Source organism: Esox lucius, chromosome 8 (assembly GCF_011004845.1).
Source record: "Esox lucius isolate fEsoLuc1 chromosome 8, fEsoLuc1.pri, whole genome shotgun sequence".
NCBI classification, from domain to species: Eukaryota; Metazoa; Chordata; class Actinopteri; order Esociformes; family Esocidae; genus Esox; species Esox lucius.
This window is the reverse complement of record NC_047576.1, coordinates 7,818,012-7,839,039: the sequence shown is the minus strand read 5'-3', so window position 1 is coordinate 7,839,039 and position 21,028 is coordinate 7,818,012. Positions and strand designations below refer to the sequence as shown.

The window sequence follows — 21,028 nt, the reverse complement described above, 5'->3', positions numbered from 1 at the left end:
ATCTGACAATATAAGTAGAGAGCTTTACACACAAACCAAACCAAGGACGGGAGAAGAAAGAGGTAATAAATGGCTTCTTTATGGAGAACATGTGCTTACAGAATATGACAGCCACTGCCCACCGTAAATAGTGTTATTTTCAGAAAATGTATTTTTCTATTTTGTGTCTCTTCCTCACCAACACATTCAAAATGTTTATGTCACTTTAGAGTAGAAAGTGAATGTAATAAACAAAATCAGGGAATTACTATTCCAACCTAAAATAGTAAAACATTTAAGTAGAATATTACTGGATCCAGCTGGGATTCGAACCAAAAACATCTGTCAGAAAAACCACTGAATTTACCAACTGTGCAACACAGGCTGATTCAATACCAAGTCTTTATGATCACATGTATACTGTATATGCAGGAGAATATACAGTGGATATAAAAAGTCTACACACCCCTGTTAAAATGACAGGTTTTTGTGATGTAAAAGAATGAGACAAAGATAAATCATGTCAGAAAAAGAGATTTTCTGAAAAATACACAGTTGATTGAAAGGGAACACGAAATATGGCGGGCAGTGCCTGCCATATTCCATGTCACCTATGTATTCCTTATAGTCCCAATATATTGAGTTTGCACTTATAAAGGATTAAAGGATAAAGGATTGCACTTGCATATTGTCAAGTCGGACTGGACATTGTGCCTGATTGTGGTCATCTAATCACCTTGGCATAAACCCTCTCTATGTCACATGCATTACATACAGTACATCTGACTTAAAGCACAGACCATTCTCCTATTTTACCCAGATTTTGTGATGCGCTCTCTCAAGATGAATTAGGGGTCACTGAAATGTCAATATCAGGCCCAGGGGCACTCTGAGGGGTTGGCTACATTCTTTGGCCGTTCATTGGACGTGTCAATGATCACGCGTCATGAAGTTGACCTAGCTACACACCGGGTTGTCCCGACGCAGTTATGAGCTACAGGGACGGAAAAACAGATGGAAGGTTAACCGGCCTGTCATCTACACGTATCAGTTATTTTGATTAACTTCATTATCTGCCAGGGAATTTATGCCTGTTGTTGTATGATAAGTTATCTTTAGCCATCTCGCCCTGAGTTGTGGTAAGAGGGATTTCAATGTACTACTACCATGAAGAAAGCTAGCTGGTTCTATTATTGTTACAGTACTAGCTAGCTAGCAAGGTTGCTGACACGAGACGATTGCAGGCGTTAGAAAACCAGCGGCATTTCTGTTATGCGAAATAAAACTAGTTAGCTAGCAATATGGTAGATAACCGTTTGTAATGAAAGTAAATGTCACTGTTGACACCCGCCAGTGACTTATTAAGGATAGTTAGCTAGCTATGTACTTGGGTGCAACTAGCTGCTTTTGTTGTCGTTAGTTAGCCATATTCTGCTAAGACATGTTCGTTGCTGTTATTCAATGACAATAATTATCCGCCTACTGTACTCTACATGTAATGAATAGGCCTTACATATTGGCACCTTATATGTATATAGCTATTTTATATATTTATATAATTACTATTTTGAAACCGCTTGTGAGAATGTGAGTTAGCTAGAGTAGATTGTGTGTGTATCCCTGAGGAGCAAAACATGTACCGTAGTTATTTTATACTTCATCTAGCACATAGTGAGGCACCGGGGCTATTCAATTAGTCAAGTATCAGACAACGTGTTAGTTAAAGGCCATTTGTAGTGTGCTGTATATTAGGTGTAATTTGACAGTACCTGTAATGTGCTTACTTTCCCTTTCCAAGATCAGATAGCTACAGAATGGACTCGGCTCAGGGGGATTTCTCTCCACTCAAACGCTTTGTAGTTGCCAAGAAGAAGATCAGTGAGGTGTTTGAGCAACTCTTGGAATATGTGAAGGAAGGCACACTGTTTGTACAAGGTGTGTGCTAAATTAATAATCAGATTTTCCTGCCACATTTCAATGTCAAATTAATAAAGTGCATTGGTTTTTCTTATGCAGTACAGTATTTTCAAAATTTTCCTGTGTGCAATTCTCAGAAACGTGTCAGAATGAAGCCTTGGAGAACATTGCAAGTCTGGGCCAACAAGAGCAGATTCAGGAATACTTTAACAAACTGCAAACAATCAAAGACGTGCTAGCTCGCAGGCACATGAAGGTTGCCTTCTTTGGCAGGTAAATAAGTACATTCTGATGGGTTTTGGATTCTTTGCTGTTCTGTGTATTTTGAGTGTATGCAGCTTAGAGACTGGAACAAAGATGTCACAGTTGAACAAGGGGCAAAGCCGAATGATTATGGTTACACAAAGCCTACAGGGCACTGTAGCAGCTTTGAGCATTGCCAATGTTAATTGTAGATAAAGAAGAAATGGGGCTGTGTGACTTGGCTTTCAGGTTCCTTTTTATTGCCATTTTATTGAAGCACACTTTCATTGAAACGGCTCCACTCCCTTAGACTTTTATCTTACAAAATGGATCCCCTATTTGAAGCGCCTTAAACTATGCGCTTATCTACCACTGTTTATACAAACAAGTTATCGGGCAGGACTCTGTCGGAGGAAAAATCACTTGTTTGTGAGCGAGTAAGCCATAACAGGTAAACTCTGACTCCTTTAATAACTACCTTGAGAGATTGTATGTGTATGTGAGGAATCACTGCAAGATGAATTACACTGCGTTCTTTGTCCAGGACAAGTAATGGGAAGAGTACCGTGGTCAATGCCATGCTGAGGGACCGGGTCCTGCCCAGTGGCATGGGCCACACCACCAACTGCTTCTTGAGTGTGGAGGGCACGGATGCAGACCACGCCTACCTCAAGACCGAGGGCTCAGAGGAGGAGAAGAGCATCAAGGTATACACCCTGGAGGTGTGGTGGATATAAAGGGATTTGATATTTCGGATGTCTGGATACGTGACATATCGTACGAAGACAATTACACTGCCCTCCGTTGAGGAACGTTTGGTGTTGGCCCGTGAGTCAGAAAAAGGTGTCCGTCCCCTATTTAGCGAGGTTGGAAACTAAATACCAGATTGCGTTACTGGGCGATCCACAGCTCTGACGTCTCAGAATCGCCAGATTTTATTTTTTGTGTTCATTCTGAACTTATGCAATTGCTATAGTCCAGATATGGTTGTTAGAGTCTTCACTTGGACCTGAGTTACAACTCTAGTAGCTCAGATAACATCTCTCATTGATGTGTATTTTAGTATATATGAACTCTACGCCAATGTTGACCATGGTGTCAGATGTCACGCCCTGTGGAACAGCTGATTAGTGTCACTGTCAACAGTGACCCAATGTACATGGGCCAGATAAAGGTAAACAGTAATCAAGAGCCGGTGCCCGTTCCTCTGAGAGGGACGGCATAGCCCTGTTAATGAGCCTTTGCATTGTTCAGTGTTCTTCAGGTCAGTGTTATATCTGAACGGAAATGAAGTGGTCCATGAGCATGGAATTGTATGTTAATAAGTCTGTTAATACAATTCTGAGTCTCACTGCCACTCGGTCACAGTGGAATTGCCCGGCAGCTAGTTAGGAGCACCTCATTCAACATTCCACAGCAAGGTCGGGGGGGGGGGGCAGGGCAGTAATCTGAGTGTAACTGTTCTGCAAATGTGTTATTCAACCTTTTTGTATTATAGTAATGATTTCATTTAGAAGACATGCCTCGCAATCACATGCACCATTTTTTTTTTTTAATTCACCAGCAGACCTTATTGTAAATTTGATCTTGCCTTCGATACCTTCACCTTGACCCAGTCCCTCCCCTCACTCCGTACTCCCCTAGACCGTCAACCAGCTGGGTCATGCGCTGCACATGGACCAGAGTCTGGATGCCGGCTGCCTGGTGCGCGTCTTCTGGCCTAAGACCAAATGTGCCCTGCTCAGAGACGACCTGGTCCTCGTAGACAGGTACCGTAGCAGGACGCTGCCAATGGCCTCACGCCTCCGTAACCACTTGTACACCTGGTCTTTACTAATCGGTAATTTGCCGGATATTTTTGTGTGACAGTGTGATGAGCTGGTAAGTGTCCCGAGTTCCATTGAAAGATGTTATCCATGACTAGGCCGAGGTTTACTGAGCTGTCTTGTTAGGAGGAGCTGTGACCTTTCGTCCTCCTCTTTAGCCCTGGGACGGATGTCACCACTCAGCTGGACAGCTGGATAGACAAGTTCTGCCTGGACGCTGACGTTTTCGTTCTGGTGGCCAACTCAGAGTCCACCCTCATGAACACGGTAGGAGAGCCCACAAGCATGCGTAAACTCAGTGAGCGCAGATGGATTTAACCAATCCCAGTCAGATTTAGACCAGGCATAGTCATTTGTCTTGTCGTTCTGTGTTCATAACTTTGCTGAAATTCATTGTTTTATTAGATGCAGAGGGAAAATGATAGCTAGAAATCATGTAGACTAGTGTGTTTTCTGTGCTTTTTTTCTTAGTAGTTGTAACTTACTCTAGCTCAAACAGATGGTGCACCAAATATTTTGGGACCTTTTACCCTATCCACTGAAAAATCTTTAACAGGTTTCCTAACGTCCACATAGTCAGACTAAATCGTTCAGGACCCAGAGGAGGCTCAATATAAAAATATATTTAGGAGTAAAAAAAGTTTGAAAAACACATCTGTCTTTTGCCCCTGTGTCCATCTGATAATGCTTAAAATGCCTGAAAATATATCCAATATTCTTTTGCGGATAAGAAACACCAATATTATTTGGTTGACTAATCTTAACAATTCTGTCAATAGTTTTTTGTTCTAAAGGGGCACAAATTAGGAAAATAGGACAGTCTGTACTGTAAATATTACATATACATCAAAAGCAAATATAACCTGAATTAAGTGTGTGATGGACAATGTCATCAATCAGGAAGTAACCTGTGTTAGTTTTGAGGAAAGGGAGGTTTTTCCAAACTTTGCTCTTAGCATTGCAAGGACACGGACGGCTCCATTTGGCTCAGCACTCAGGCCGTGCTCTGTTGATGTCTGCCCAGGCATTCTGGGTATGTTAGGACACATACTCAGTCACTGAGCTCGTTCCAAATATTTTCAGTGGACAGGCCTTGTTTCCAGGCAGCTCACTCGTGCTTGACTATGCACCAATATTCAGTCTCTGGTGATGAAATCACAAAATGTGTTATATTGTGCTGGCCAAGATTTGCTTTGAAAATACACTCAAATGCTTATTAAAAATATTGTTTCAATAAATGTTGGCATTTTCCTATAATTAGCGATGTGATGACATACCTAGCGTGTCAAAAAGTGCCCTTTTCCTTACTATTGACTAAGTGAGAGTGTGCGAAATGCTATAAATCTATTGGGGGAATTAGTCACTTGTTTGTATATAACCTTAACTTATCTCTGATTAATAGTTAGATCCAGAGATATTTGGATGCTGACAATTTGTATAATTATGTCTCTGTACGCCACCACAATGTATTTGAAATTAAACAACTGAGATGCAATTGAAGTGCAGACTTTCAGCTTTAAATCAAGGGGTTGATCACAAATCTTATGAAGCGTTTAGGAATTGCAACCATTTTCAGACACCGTCCCCTTATTTCTGGGGCTCAAATGTAATTGGACAAATTAACACTCATAAAATGTACATTTTTAATACTTTGTCGAGAATCCTCTGCATTCAATGACTGCTTGAAGTCTGGAACGCATTGATATCACCAGACACAGGTTTCCTCCTTTGTGACGCTTTGCCTGGCCTTTACTGCAGCTGTTTGTTTGTGGGTCTTTCTGCCTTAAGTTTTGTCTTCAGCAAGTGAAATGCATGATCGATCGGGTTGAGATCATATGAATGACTTGGCCATTGCAGAATATTCCACTTCTTTGCCTTAAGAAACTCCTCGGTTGCTTTCACAGCATGTTTTGGGTCATTGTCCATCTGTAAAGTGACGCGCTGTCCAGTCAACTTTGCTGAATATGAGCAGATAATATATCCCTATACACTTCAGATTAATCTGGCTGCTTCAGTCTTCTGTCACATCATCATTAAAAACTAGTGACCCAGTGCCATTGGAAGCCATGCGTGCCCATGCCATCACACTGCCTCCACCATGTTTTACAGATGACGTGGTATGCTTCGGGTCATGAGCCGTTCCAAGCCTTCTCCATACTTTTTTCTTCCCATCATTCTGGTACAGGTTGATCTTAGTTTCATCTGTCCAAAGAATGTTTCTCCAGAACTGGGCTGTCTTTTTTTAGATATATTTTGTCAATGTTTAATCTGGCCTTTCTATTCTTGAGGCTTATTTTGCACCTTGTGGTGATTTGCTCTTCTGAAGTCTTCTGTTTATGGTAGACTTGGATAATGATATGCCTACCTCCTGGAGAGTGTTCTTCACTTGGCTGGATGTTGTGTTTTTCTTTACTATGGAAAGGATCTGATCATACACCACTGTTGTCTTATGTGGACGTCCAGACCATTTTGTGTTGCAAAGCTTTTTCTCAGAATGTACCAAACTGTTGATTTGGCCACTCCTAATGTTCCTGCTATCTTTCAGATGGATTATTATTTTTTGCAGCCTAAGGATGGACTGTTTTACTTGTGAGAGCTCCTTTGACCGCATGTTGTGGGTTCACCGCAACAGCTTTCAAATGCGAATGCCACACTTGGAATCAACTCCAGAACTTTAACCTGTGTTATTGATGAGGAAATAACAAAATAGCTGTCCATGAAACAGCTGTTAAATCAGTTGTCCAATTACTTTTGGTCCTTTGAAAAAGAGGGGGCTACATATTAAAGAGCTGTAAATCCTAAACCCTTCCTCCAATTTGAATGTGAATACCGTCAAAGTAAAGCTGCACTTTAAGCCCAACTGAACTTTAACTGTAACTTGAATATATTTTGGTAAACAGCCAAAATAACAAAACCTGTGTCAGTGTCCAATTATTTCTGGTGTAGGTTGGGAGGTTTTATATCAAGGTTACCTTGCAACGCCCCCCATTAAAACCCATTAAACACAATAGGAGTTCACCTCATAAAAGGTTAACATGCCGCCAGTCTGGTGCTGACTTCGTCTTGGTTAGTGCGCTACCACGTATTCGTGTCTACGACTAGCAGCCCCTTTACACAAACTAAAATTCAGTGTCGACGTGCTTAGCGAAGGAAGGCGGTTTCAGCTGTGGTCTCTTTCTGATTGCATTTTTCTTGTTTGCTCAGGAGAAGCATTTCTTCCACAAGGTGAACGCGAAGCTTTCCAAACCCAACGTCTTTATCCTCAACAACCGCTGGGACGCCTCGGCCAACGAGCCGGAGTACATGGAGGAGGTGAGGGTCTCGCCAGGAATAACCAGGCCTTTACGCGCTGTCATTTGGCGCATCGTTCTCATTAGTTGGCTTCGTTTATTTATTTTTTAAACTGGTGTGTGTGTGTGTGTGTGTGTGTGTGTGTGTCCTATTCAATTCCTATTGGCTGACAACCTCCCCTTCACAACTTGCCACCTGGTTTGAACAAGTATTACTTTACAGAGAAACTGCAAATTAAGGGTTATTGCTCTGTGAGTTTAGTTATGGGCTTTCAGCACTGGGCTTCTGTTGTAAAAGGACTGTTTTAGTATTTTCTACATGTCTGTTACAGTAATGTTTCAGGCACACTCCAGTAACGCTGGTCTACTCCTGCAGGTGCGGAAACAGCACACAGACCGCTGTGTGAACTTCCTGGTGGAGGAGCTGAAGGTGGTGGACAGGGAGCAGGCACCCAACCGCATCTTCTTTGTGTCGGCCAAGGAGGTGCTCAACTCCCGCATGCAGCGCGCCCAGGGTATGCCAGAGGCCGGTAAGATGCTGGTCAAACCAAGAGGGTTGTGTGTTTTATGGCACGGCTGGCAAGCCATTGTGCTGAAAGCGGGTGGGTCTGTGTGTGTCTGTGAAATGTGACCCTTCCCTCTGAAGTATACAACATTGATTTAAAGCATGTAGGTCATTCTATATATATGTACAGTTATGTTTCAATGTCTTCATATAAAATATATTGATATCTATATTATCCATATAAAAGTCTAGCAATCTATAAAGAGCAGCCCATTTCGTTTTTTTCCTGAACAGTTTAAAATTGGTTTGAGGTTTATAGGTGATGTTGTTGAGATTTGAAAACAGTGACGATGCAATTTGTTGACATTCGTTGGTTATGTGGTGACTGACTACAATATTGCCTGTTGGAGTGCACACCTGAGCAGTGATGTCCAACTTTTGTCTTTCATAACGAGACTAACTCGTTTCTTTCATAATGAGACTAACTCGTTTTTTTAAACTCGGGCCTGTAGCTTAAATTGTTTGTTAGCCATTGAGCTTTGAATGTCTGAATATCTGTGAAATATCAAGCGTGAGACTATCTATACTACGGCAAAGCAGTGAGGGGAACTGAGTAATGCATTATTTATTTGAAAATGTAATTAGTAAGGGATTACTTAATAACTAACGCATTATGTTACTTGTTACTTTTAAAAGGTTGTCTGACTACTGTAACACATTACTTTGTAACGCGTTACCCCCAACACTTTCTATGGTTTTGTGGAAATCCACACAGAAATTGGAGAACTGGATACCCTGATTGAGTCTCATAAATGCATATATGCTGGAAGCCTGTCGAACTGGTTGGCACAGAGGGCTACCAAGAACAGCAGTCTCACAAACATTTTCATAGGGAAAAGGAATCTGGGAGTATTTTACCGCCAGGAGAAACATGACTTCCCTTCCCCTAGGCCAGAAAAGACCCCCAAGACTGAGGGCTACAAAAACAATAAACACTGTTTAGTTTACTACCATCTGCATTCTTAAACTAGGAACACCGTAATCCGAGGTCAGCAAATATTCTCTCATGAAATGAACTACTACACCTCTCATTCTAATTACTGGCGTATTGTCATGTTCGTTCCATGTGCTCTTTGTAAACAAATCTAATGGAAACGTACCCTAGTATACGGTGGTTGGTAGGTCAGTCTGTGTCTGGATCAGCTGTTGATTGTGTGAATAAATCTGTGTACAGATCGGGGAGGGGGGTGAATGGGTGTGTGTAGTTGGCACTGACCAAGCTCACGCAGGCCAACCTTTGTGTCCAGGACACAGTGTGCTTGCCGAACGTGTGATGGGTACCATCAAACCAACAACTCATTGAACGAGCTGTACAACAACCAACCTGGGACCTTATCAAATCTGGCTAACACTCTCTTTACACGACATGTCCTGAAATGGCATTTTGGTTAAATGTTTTGGCCTCGGTTGCTTTTAGCCTGGCATCCACCCCTTGTCAGTCTGGGTTAAAGATGGCACTTCATCACTTTATAACATATTCAATGTTTTTTGCTTGGTGCCAGTCTTTTATCCCTGAGGCACCAAAAACTGAGGTCCATTTGAAGGAAGATGGGGAATTAAAGACTCAGAAAATACTTCAGATGTTTGACTAAAATGTTTAATGATAAAGTAAAGATGGTGTTTGTATGACCTATGTTCTACTTTCTTCCCCAGGTGGTGCATTGGCCGAAGGCTTCCAGGAGAGGCTCAAGGAGTTTCAAAACTTTGAAAGGATATTTGAGGCAAGTGTTTCAGGCATGTTTGTATCTACAGTCGTGGCCAAAAGTATTGCCACCATGGCACTTTTTTCAAATAAATCACATTGTCTCAAAAATAAGTTGATATTGACAGTATTTGGTCTCCAAATTTTTTAATTTCACTGCTAATATTATAGGATAATTGTTCTCAGTACAGACCCTCTTAAATCAGACAACAAACAGAAATAGCATTGACCAGATTGACACTAGACTCAATATTTGGTAGCACAACCATTGGCCAGAATAACTGCAATCAAGTGCTTCCTGTAGTCATGGATGAGCTTCCTGCACCTCAGTACCAGCAGTTTGGTCTATTTCCCAACTGCTGTTTTCAGATCTCTTCACAGGTTTTCAATAGGATTTGGACCTGGACTCTTGCCGGCCACTTCAGAACAGCGTATTGTCTTGAACCTTTCCTGGATGCTTTTTGAAGCGTTTGGGATCATTGTCCTGCTGGAAAACCCATTATCTTTGATAGCAACCCAGCTTTCTGACACTGGTTTTGGTGCACTGCAAAATGACTTGGTATTCTTCTAATTTCATGATGCCATGCTCATGTTCAAGGCACCCAGTGCCAGAGGCAGGAAAGCAACACTTAACCTTCACTGTGAGGAAGGCATTCTTTACTGAACCTCCACCATGTTTCACTGTGAGGAAGGTGTTCGTTACTGAACCTCCTCCATATTTCACTGTGGGGAAGGTGTTCTTTACCACACCTCCTCCATGTTTCACTGTGGGGAGGTGTTCTTTACCGAACCTCCACCGTGTTTGAAGATTTAATTATGTTTTCTGTAAACCGAGACAGTCTGCTTTACTAAAGAGCTCTAATTTGCTGTTACTTCCCAATTTATAAATTTAAGTGATTAGCACAATATGATGTGGTATATGGCCAATATAACACCGCTAAAGGCTGTTCTTAGGCACCACACAGACATACACAGACTAATTAAGGGCTTGATCTGTAGTAGACAAGCGGAATCAGCTGTGCTAGCCCTGGAGTTGGTAAAATGTATGGGACAGCGAGGGGTCCCAGAGGAGCCTTTGGAGAACCTCTGTTAAATCCCATGCCAGGGGAGGGGCATCATTCTAATTTTTCTATTTTTATGATCCTGTGCTGCAAGAGTCCTCTCTAGTCTCCACCTCCATGCTGTCTCTGGACTACGCTCTTCTGCACCAATTACACATCTTCAAAACCAACCAAGCCCGCCCTTATACCAATCAGTGTGCATCTTGGCATCAATCTTCATCTTCATTGCTGAAGTCTAGATTTGCTTAGGCGAGGGTCATCTGTTTGTTTCATTTCAGTTTTCATTCATTTGCCTGTCTTATAAGTTTGATTCCATTGTGTTCAGTTGTCTGCATTTTTGGTTTATATATTTAAATACTGGGTCTTTACAAACCTTGAAGTGTATTTTCCACCAATAACGGTTTTCCAGAAGGAACATGTAGGATATTCGGAATCCTCCAATGTTTTCTGAGAAAACTTTGGGAATTATTTGAGCATCCATTATTATTATTATTATTATTATTATTATTATTATTATTATTATTACTAAAAAATTTTTTTATTACTATATTTGTTCTGTTTCTTGTGTTAACTTTATTTCCTATAATTTAACACGTTACTGTGAACCTAAGAATCAATGGTCTGACTCAAGATACAGAGCTGCTGTCGGCGATCACGTTTCTTTCGGTTCCTCAGTGTGGCGTTCCAAAATCGCAGCAGCAGTTGTGTATCTCGTCCTTTTTTTGTCACACCGTGGTGCGTGTGCGTCGCAGTGTGTGCACCCGGCATGGGCGTCGCCGCAGCCGCCCTTCACAGTAACGTCTTTATTTATGTGGCCTCGCAGGAGTGTATCTCGCAGTCAGCAGTGAAAACAAAGTTTGAGCAGCACACTATCAGGGCCAAACAGATCACTGCTACGGTCAAAGCCATCATGGACGCCATCAACATTGAGGCAGCTGAGAAGAGGTGGGTACTCTGGGAACAGGGCTGCCTGTGGCTTATTCTGTAATGTCGATCTGAGAATTACTGCACTGATATTGTCCACAAGTGGATTGCACAAGTTGGTACAGAAATAAAATGAAAATGGATGACCACTACTATCGCTCTGTGTTAGACTGCTGCTGAAATTACTTTTATGTATTTTATCCCCAAGTACTTTTCTTTAATAATTTATTGCATTCCAATTAAATTCCTTTTTACTTTTACGGTGCAAAAGTCCTTGTTGGTGTGAATGTTCACTGGCGATGTCTCGGTTAGCTGAAACATTGGGTGCATGTAATTCTGCTTTCTGTATTGTATGCTGGCCGGGACATTGGAACCCGATGTACTTCTTGGTCAAAGCACTGATTTCACTTGTTTCATCTTCTGACTTGCGTGTGTGTGTTTATAGAGTGGCCTCATTGGAGGACCGTGAGTACCAGATTGACCGCCTGGAATTTGTGAAGAACCAGCTCAACCTACTAATGGACGACATTAAGAAGAAGATCAAGGCCATCACGTCAGAGGTGGAGAGCAAGGTATACCACAACAGTCTGATGACGTGTCTGCCTTATGTGAACCACGGCCAACTTCCATGATTTTTGGGCCACTGGTTAAAGTTGAGCTGTCGAGTCAGAACCGTTCCTCCAAAATAGTGCTCTATGTAATTTCATCCAAAACAACTTGCCCTCAAACTTTGAATTTCATAGCTGACTGAGGCATGATAGTGATTCTACTTAAATTAGGCACAACATCAATACATATGAACAAAATTACACATCAAACCCAAAACAAAGTTATTTGCAAAAGTCCCAGAATGCATCTTTTACATTGAATGTCCCGGGTCATACTCCCAACTGCAGTAAACATTTATCAAATTATTTCTGCAATAATTACCAATACATTCCAGGAGTTATTCCAGGTGAGGCCTGTTGTCACTTGAGCCAGGCACTGACACAGCTGTTCTCCTCAGGTTTCCAGTGCAATGGGTGAAGAGATCTGTCGTCTAAACGTTCTCGTCGAGGAGTTCCACTCAGATTTCCACCCATCGCACCATGTCCTCAAGCTCTACAAGTCTGTGAGTTTGATGTCCGTCGCCGCAATCCCCGCCCAGGGACCGATTTCACGCCTCATTTCTGTGGCAACAACCACTTGAAATTGTTTTGAGCATCCCAATAGTGAACTCTCTTGCATGACTGGCTGTTCCATGAAGACACTTGGCTGTTTCAACTCTGACCTTGGCCCCTGGTTGACCCCTTTGTGTAGGAGCTGTTGAGCCACATCGAGGAGGGCATGGGCAAAAACCTGGCCTTCCGCTGCTCCAACGCCATCAACGCCTCTGTGCAGTCATCCCAGAGACACATGATCGGTAAGTATTCAGGGCACCCCCTGCGTAACACCACCCAGGTCATAGGTCAGGATTTGCCTGGTCCTTGGTCATAGGTCATGACTAGCCTGGTCCCAAGTCATAGGTCATGATTTGCCTTGTCCCAGATCATAGGTCATGACTAGCCTGGTTATAGGTCATGATTAGCATGGTCATAGGTCAGGATTAGGCCGGTCTGTTAATGCTGACTTGCGAACTCTTGTGGTCAAGCGTCTTTGTATGATTTGTAGGACCATGTAAACAGACCTGCGTTACGGTGAGGTCATCACACAGGCACTCACCAGCTATCAAAGCAACTGGTCCTGACTGGGTTGTTATGACCTTTTATGGGCATTAGCACTGAGCCTTGAGCCGATGGGTAGTAAACCACATAGATGAGAAAAGGAAACCGTTTTTTATTTTTTATTTGCTTGCTTCTCAACATTTTTTTCATTTCAGGTGGCTTGCTCATTTAACCTCTGTCACATGTTGAAATATTCCCCTCTGTGAAGTGATCTGACAGTCAAATAGGAAACATTCAGGGAGGGTTGTACTACATGCTGATCCAGGTCTGTGGTACCTGATGACTTCCAGTAACGAGAAAATCAGGGGAGAATTCACGCTATTTGGAATACACATTTGGTACCAAGGACTTAAGGAGGGGCTCAGGTGGGGAGGGAGGAGTAAACTATCAACGCGATTTAGTTTTCCGGTTACAAAATATAAAAGGCGATATTTTTCTGGTAATAAAATAAACAATAAGGCCATGCTCAGTTTGTTTACAATACCCCGTTTGAACTTGAGAAATAAAACTAATTTCTTCCTCAAACTCCTGCGACCGGCTCCTTCTCCACCTACACTTCCCAATGTGACACTGCAACTGTAAGACAGTGTATTCGTTATTTAATAGAAGGATTTGGAAGAATTCTGTGGTAATTTTGGGTTGTTAAAGGTTTTGCAGGCTACATCTCAGTCTCAGCGCTCCGTTTTTCTATTGAGTCAATATCGTATCACATTCGGTCGTTCCAGCTCTTTTTGCTCTGAGTCTTTGCTTAACTGTAATGTTGCTTCATTTTCTTAATTTTATCAAGGATCTGTTCGTTAGATCGGATGAAAACCCTTACGAGGTGCCTAAAGCAAACAATACACATTGCCATTCGAATTGAACAACATGCCGCATTTTCACACCGCGTAACGTGTCAACCCGCAAACCCCGCCCTAAGTCCTAAAGTCCGGGGCTTGGCACCAAGTGAGAGCCGGGCTACCCGACTGGCGCTGGCCCATGTCAGTAGAAACAGAAACATTCCTGGACTTCAGGGTAAAACGCCAGTGTTTGGCACCAGTGGAAACGCGGCATTAGTGACCTGAGCGTTGTCCCCCGTCCCTGTCTGTTCTCCCACCACCAGAGAGTATGCAGCCTCTGCTGCCACCTGCTGTCCAGGACCAGATCCAGGTATTGGTGCCAAGCCACAAGTTTGACCTGAGCTACGACCTAAACTGCGCTTCACTCTGCTCGGACTTCCAGGAGAATATAGAGTTCCAGTTCTCGCTGGGCTGGACGACACTGGTCAACCGCTTCCTGGGGCCCACCAACGCCAAGCGGGCTCTCATGCTGGTTGACAAGAACTTTCCGGTAATGCGGTTAAGAACGCTTCTATGCTCCAGGCTGTGTACCTAGTACAGATCTAGGGTCAGCTTCCCCTGTTTAGTTCTAAGTTCTCTCGTTAGTAGGAAAGATTTAATACTGATTCAGGATCAGTGTCAGCTAATTCAGCCAGATACAATAAAATGAGTAGTAAATGATGGCAAGTGATGTGGTGAAGTGGAAGCACATTTTCACTCCAGTTTTTTTTTTTTAACCACAACTTTGCTGAATATGTCCTGGTAATTTATGCATATTGTGTTAGAAATAGGCATGTTAGGGACCCTTGAGGAGCCCAGTGGTCTTCCGTTGCTGTCCTGCAGTACAAATTGCGGTGGGTTGGGGATGTTAGTCAGACCTGCCTTGTAAGGTCGTGCCTCTAACGACTCCTTTATGTAGGTTGGGTGCCTGTGACACTCAATTGTGGATTTAGAATAAAAAATATCCTGACTGGGCTGGCAGTGTGATAGGAACCAGTGTCTTGGTGAGATGTGCTAGGAGGAGCCTACCTTTGAACCGACACTTGCTGTTGAGTCATTGCAACAAGGCAAAGCCATAATCACGACATTCACAAAACTGAAAGGGGAGAGTTATTTTAATTTTTTTCATGGGAATAACAAATAGTTAATGCACAGTTAAAGCTGCAGAGTAAATCTAACTCTCTCCCTAGGTCGTATTTGGTCCCACTCAGTTTTGAGTTACATGAATTCTTCTCATTGGAGCCCAAAGTGAGCGGGTCTGTGACGAGTTCAATATGTGTTTATTTTATTGCCCTTTTGCTCTGCCTACAACAAAATCACAGAACCAGCCTGGCAAAGCTTGAAAAGTATGTGGAACATTCATTGGTCTTTGGTGAGGAATGGTTATGTTAGATGTGGTAGATTAACTGGTCACTCCTTTCTTTCATCATCTCGACAACATCCCTACTTTAGTGTTAACATTAGGAATTCTCTGTACTCTAAACGTGTCTGGACTCCCTCTGTCCCTTTCAGATGACTCGCTCTCTGTCCACCACGCCCTCCAGTGGCCCCTCCTCGTTGGCAGTGAGCCAGCCCCAGGAAGCTGTGGTCTCCCAGGAGGAGCTGATGATGGCCATGGTCACCAACATCGCCTCCCTCACCTCCCGCACATCTGTGAGCATGGTCATCGTTGGAGGAGTGGTGAGTGATGGTGGTAGTATTGGTAGTAGTGGTGGTGGTGGTGGTGGTGGTAGTATTGGTAGTAGTGGTGGTGGTGGTGATGGTACACCCACCCTCTGTCTTGTCAACAACCTTGCAACCAGGCTGTGAATTCATTCTGCCAATACTCTCTAAAAATAATAATTATCAAAAATAAAGTGTTACTCGGGCTGTATATAAAGAGGCTTTGGGAAGCATTGAGACCCCTTCACTTCACAAGAAGTCTTCTCAGGCACACACAGAATCTTAAAAGATACTAAAAAGGCTATTAAAGGATAGAAGAAGTTTGGAACCACCAACACCCGTGAAGGCAGACTTGATAAACGACAATCGTCTGTATTTGTTGTGTGTCCTAGGTTTGGCGGACTGTGGGCTGGCGTCTCATAGCCTTGTCGGCCTCCATGTACGGCCTGCTCTACCTCTGGGAGAAGCTCACGTGGACCACCAAGGCCAAGGAGAGAGCCCTCAAGCGCCAGTTTGTGGACTACGCCACTGAGAAGTTGCAGCTCATCGTCAGTTTCACCAGTTCCAACTGCAGCCATCAGGTCCAACAGTAAGTGCTGTAACGGTGTGGGCCGCAACTCTAGATGAGTTTCAGATTTTTCACAAGGCTTTCGTAAAACGCTTGTTCTGAAATAAGAGTAGGCTTTTAAATGGACATCCTCAGTGAAATCTATGGGAAAACATCTAAAATAGAAAGTTTTCTATTTACGGCCAGGTTTGAGATATTGAGTCTACGGTCCAGTAGATTCTGTTCTGCATTAGGAAATACATTATCTGCAGGTGTGGTAAACACAAATTTACAGATTTACGGCTGGTTTTGTGGATTTAGCCTGGTCCTGGACTAAAAAGCTCAAGCTCTCTGGAGTTCTCCATTAGTCATGAATTATTTTTTATAATGTCCTAGACTAGGTTTAATCTGTGTCAGAGAAATGAGCCCTAACTGAATTCCTTTTAAATGTTGTCTGCCACTAGCAACAGTTTTACAGCAAGTACATATTGTGGTGTTTAAATGTATTTTGCAAATAAAGGAGATTGCGATTTTTTTCTGGATGCAGAATGGTGGCGAAACTAACTGGGAAAAGGAAAAAGGGGGTAATACTTTTTAAATGGCCCTGTAGTACCAGTGGATGTATCTTCTGTTTAAACCAAACTTTTTTTTTGTTTGTTGTAGATATTTTGAAACACGCTTCATATATAAACCCCTTCAATACTGATGGGTTAAATCTGCTTTTCTGTGAAGTGGTGAATAAATAAATGATAGGATTTGACCTTTGCGTTGCCCAGGGAGATGGCCACGACCTTTGCACGGCTGTGCCAGCAGGTGGACCTGACACAGAGGGAGCTGCAGGGGGAGATCAGTCAACTGACCGCCAAAATCCAGACCCTGGAGACCGTCCAGAGCCGATCCAAGATCCTCCGGTGAGCCTCAGCACCTTCAGTGTTTGGTTTCATATTTAAATCAGTCATTTGTTGGGATTTGCTTTTGTGGTTTCTGCATTATGCTTTATTCAACACTTGAACATTCTGTAGAAGCTGTGTTAACCACTCTCTTAACTGTACACGGGGAGCATTTAAGTAATGCTATGCAATAAAATGTCTGGAATTACCATTAAGGCAGCCACATTTGCTTCTAGCTATGCCTTAAATATTGGCCACTGTATTGCTTTTTACTTTTAATGTTTTTTTTCAATTTAGTTTTTTGTTAATTTTTTATTGTATCGTAGATGGCACAGCATGCTGGCATTTTGGTTAATTCGGATAGTATTGTGTCAGCAGATGGATAGTATTGGTTAATATTGTGCCACCAGGTGTATAGTATTGGTTAATATTGTGCCAGCAGGTGGATAGTATTGGTTAATATTGTGCCAATAGATTTGACCCATGTGTAACATCTTCCCCTCTATGTTTTAAGGCATAAAGCCACGGAGTTGGAAAAGCAGTTGGAGAATTTTACGAACCAGTATCTGAATATCCATCAATGATGGACTGGGCCTCTGGCGCTACTCGTTTCCTTGGAGCCTCAGTCCCAGCATCTGGTGTTGAATACCAATTCCTGGCCCCCCTGCCGCCGACCTCCCCAGAAATAAGTCCAGACCACCCTTGACAGTAGTATTCCTCTTGGGATATCCCCACATCTTGAACAGTTGTTTCTCTAAGAAGATATAAGCAAGTGTGTCCGGTCTTTCATACAAATCACAGAAGCACTTTGCCGGGAACAAACTGTGTGCGTCAGTACCGAAGATTGAGATGTAAAACCTTGGTTGGTATGGGATCAGGTGCTCTGGACTGTGTATTGACTCCTCTTCTAACTGTGAATATGCCTTTCACTACCTGCTGGTGAGTTTGTGTACTCCTAAGGGGAAAATGTGACTTTCATTTGGAGCAAAATTTGTTCAGGATGAACCTTGAAACTGGTACCGCATTGCAGGAAAAACTTTTGTGAAGGTCGTTCCCTAAAATTCAGCGAATAGATATTGGGCTTGACACAAAGGCCTTTGTACTCTTCGTAAGCAGCATTCTTTAAGAATCAAACCTATTCATGTCCGATCAAGGAAATACAAACGGTGTTAAATGAAAGCATTTTATAAGCCTTTTATAAGTTTGTCTGCAGTTTCTACTGTTTTGATCTGTCATGTTTACCATGATTACCTTTGAACAATCTCCACTTTGTAAGGATAAAAAGTTTGTTCTTTTTTTTTTTTTTGATGAATGTGAATTGAAATATCTCCTGAGTTACCAGAATCTATTAAAAGAAAATGTGTCCATGGACACAATGTCAAGTGATTCTGGTGTTTTAATGGACACAACCTAAGATGAATAACTCACATTCTTGGTTGAAATGGAATGTATCAATTGCATAAAAAAGAACCAAGCTTTTATGGAATTGTAGGTGGGTAGCATTCAAGCAACTAGTAAAGTAATTTATTAACCATAACTTTTCATCCAACATTGCTTCAACACAAATCCTTGGTTAAAAGCTTTTTATTGGTTACAATATCATGGCAACGTATCTGTATCACCAAGCCACTGTACAAATACAAAACAAACAAAATCTGGTGTGAAAAAGACTATAAAAATTATTCCATAACAAGTGATTATAATGTCCACACAATAGCACTGTAAGAGAAATCATGGCACCAAGTCCCTGTTTTTTTTCACTGGCTAGAAACACTAAGGAAAAATCGAATAAGACTTATTAGATCGGAGAGCCTGAAGGCAGTGCATTAATTCGTGTCAGTGTTTGTGGTGATCAGCAGATGAGACGCTGCTCATCAAAAGGAGGGCGGTGGTTGCATTTTCAACATTAGATCATCTTTGTTTCCATCGATATGCGCTCCTCCGTTTTCAGATTTGTCCAAACAACACAAAATGAAAGGGCGACACTGGTAGAAACACAGCATTAACGAACGGCTAATATTCCACTTCAGTCGACACAATCCGCGGGTGAACACAACGGATGGTGTCTCGGTTCCTTTTTCCCCCACCGAGCGTACTCAAGCTGTTTGATGATATTGACCATGTCAAGTAGATGGAACACATCGTGCCGGCTTAGGCTAAGCGTCTCACATGTCTGGACGCTGCCTGTCCTCACGACACGGGTTTCATGTGACTAGTGCAGCGGGTGAAACAGGGCTGGGGTCAATTCCATCCAAGTGACCTTCCAACAAAGTAAACTTAAGGACTGGAACAGAACTGGAATTGACCCTATCCTGCCAGGAAACGACGGTAAGGAAAGACGACGACACGATCGAAAACAAGGAGGCTAACCACGTTTTACTATTAAAGCCTGGAAATATTGGTCCAAGCTGAATGACACAATTGGTGGATCTGCACAGGCACATTTTAATGCGGCTAATCATTTCAGATTAAAAATACTGTTGGACCCTAAAAGACACCGATGTAAAGCCTCTGTCCTGTTGTGTTAAAGCATATACCTTTATTTCTGGAGATGTACAATCAACACCACGGTCAAATGTACTTTCAGGAGGTGGGAAAGAGACATTTTAAAACTTCGATCCGCCAAAGTGTGATTATATCCGATCTGTCTTTCCTGTTTTAAAAACGGCCTTGTTTCTGTAATTGAATCCCCAAACTTCACAATGGGACAAGATTCATTTAATGCGGAAAACAGAAAGCAAAACAAAGTGGTTCGTTCACATTTACCGAGTGATTAGAAGGAATTGAAAGTTCTTGGCACTTCTCTTTTATTGGGCACCTTATTCAGGCAACAAAGGCCGTTCTGACAGGCCAAGTGTATTAAACAGACATTATTTGATTCATTATTGTTATTGAGAAAAAGGCCGGAACGTTCTGTAAGCAAGCAAAGAAACGCAATGAACTGTCACTGGCGACATGTTTTTGCGGTTTCACAGCCATGGGTAACAAATAGAAAAACTAAATAAGGGTTTGTACTCGGGTTTCCAACATAGATCAGTAAGAATTACAAAACTGATATTTTACATCCCAGCCCCATCAAGGACGTGTGTTTTGGGCCTAATAAACAGACAGCCATTTCTTTTACACATTCTAAAATTACTTAATGCAAAGCCAGGTAAGCAGCTACAAAATGTGCAACTAATGGAAAGGCTATGATAACTGACAATATGACCAAAGGGTTTTCTTTGTAATGTAATAAATACAACTATTTGTACGGTAGAAAGTACTATTATATAAAACAATGTTGAGCACTCCTGTCTATTGGAAGCTGTGTCCGTTTGTGGTCTGTAAGCTTGGCTTTTAGTGTTTACTACAGTTCTGATGGGTCTTGGAGCTTCACCATGGCTTCATTTCAGCCCATTTAACTTTGTCACAGCAGGCCCAATATTTAAGTCCCTGACCCAGTCTCAGTTATTGTTGGCATTGGTATTGGCTTTGTAGCATGTACAATAAGGCAGAATGAAGAATAAACTGTCAAGCCACACCAGTCCTGTGGATTCAAGGCAGGTACTGTATCTAGTATCTCAAAGGATGTCAAACAAAAATAATAGGCACCCTTATTCAAGTGTTGCCATCAAACCAACGTTTTCTTGCAGGGAAAACGGAAGACGCACAAACAAAGTCTTGTGAGCGAAACCTACTGTCCTCTACTGGTGTGTATTTTGTGTGTGCTGTTTTCTTATATTTGGACTACAGTTTGTTGTGAACTATTGTCATCTATATCTACCAAGTGTACTCTTCTACTGAGTGACATTTCATTACTAGCAATATTATAATCTGTTCATAAGATCTTCTCTGGGGAGAAAATGTGTTAAATACAGGGAACAACATTTTTAGAAGCATTTTTTTTTTTTACTGGCTT

General features: G+C 42.2%; 1 protein-coding gene across 5 annotated transcripts; it reads left to right on the top strand.

Moving 5' to 3' along the window:
• The first annotated feature begins 926 nt into the window (after positions 1 to 926).
• Positions 927 to 19,099, top strand: mfn1b (mitofusin 1b). 5 transcript variants are annotated; one of them, XM_010871315.3, is made up of 18 exons: positions 927 to 1,000; positions 1,783 to 1,914; positions 2,034 to 2,169; positions 2,684 to 2,846; positions 3,784 to 3,908; positions 4,124 to 4,232; positions 7,170 to 7,277; positions 7,632 to 7,785; positions 9,474 to 9,541; positions 11,407 to 11,528; positions 11,953 to 12,079; positions 12,514 to 12,618; positions 12,807 to 12,909; positions 14,313 to 14,539; positions 15,541 to 15,708; positions 16,083 to 16,279; positions 17,014 to 17,148; positions 17,642 to 19,099. In XM_010871315.3, the coding sequence occupies exons 1-18, from the start codon at positions 994 to 996 to the stop codon at positions 17,709 to 17,711; spliced, it is 2,256 nt and encodes a 751-aa protein (XP_010869617.1). In that variant the 5' UTR covers positions 927 to 993; the 3' UTR covers positions 17,712 to 19,099. The 5 variants fall into 5 exon arrangements, with proteins under 5 accessions (XP_010869617.1, XP_010869616.1, XP_010869619.1 ...); XM_010871314.3 differs by having other exon boundaries at positions 928 to 1,000; positions 1,778 to 1,914; XM_010871317.4 differs by having other exon boundaries at positions 948 to 1,118.
• Positions 19,100 to 21,028: the final 1,929 nt, after the last annotated feature.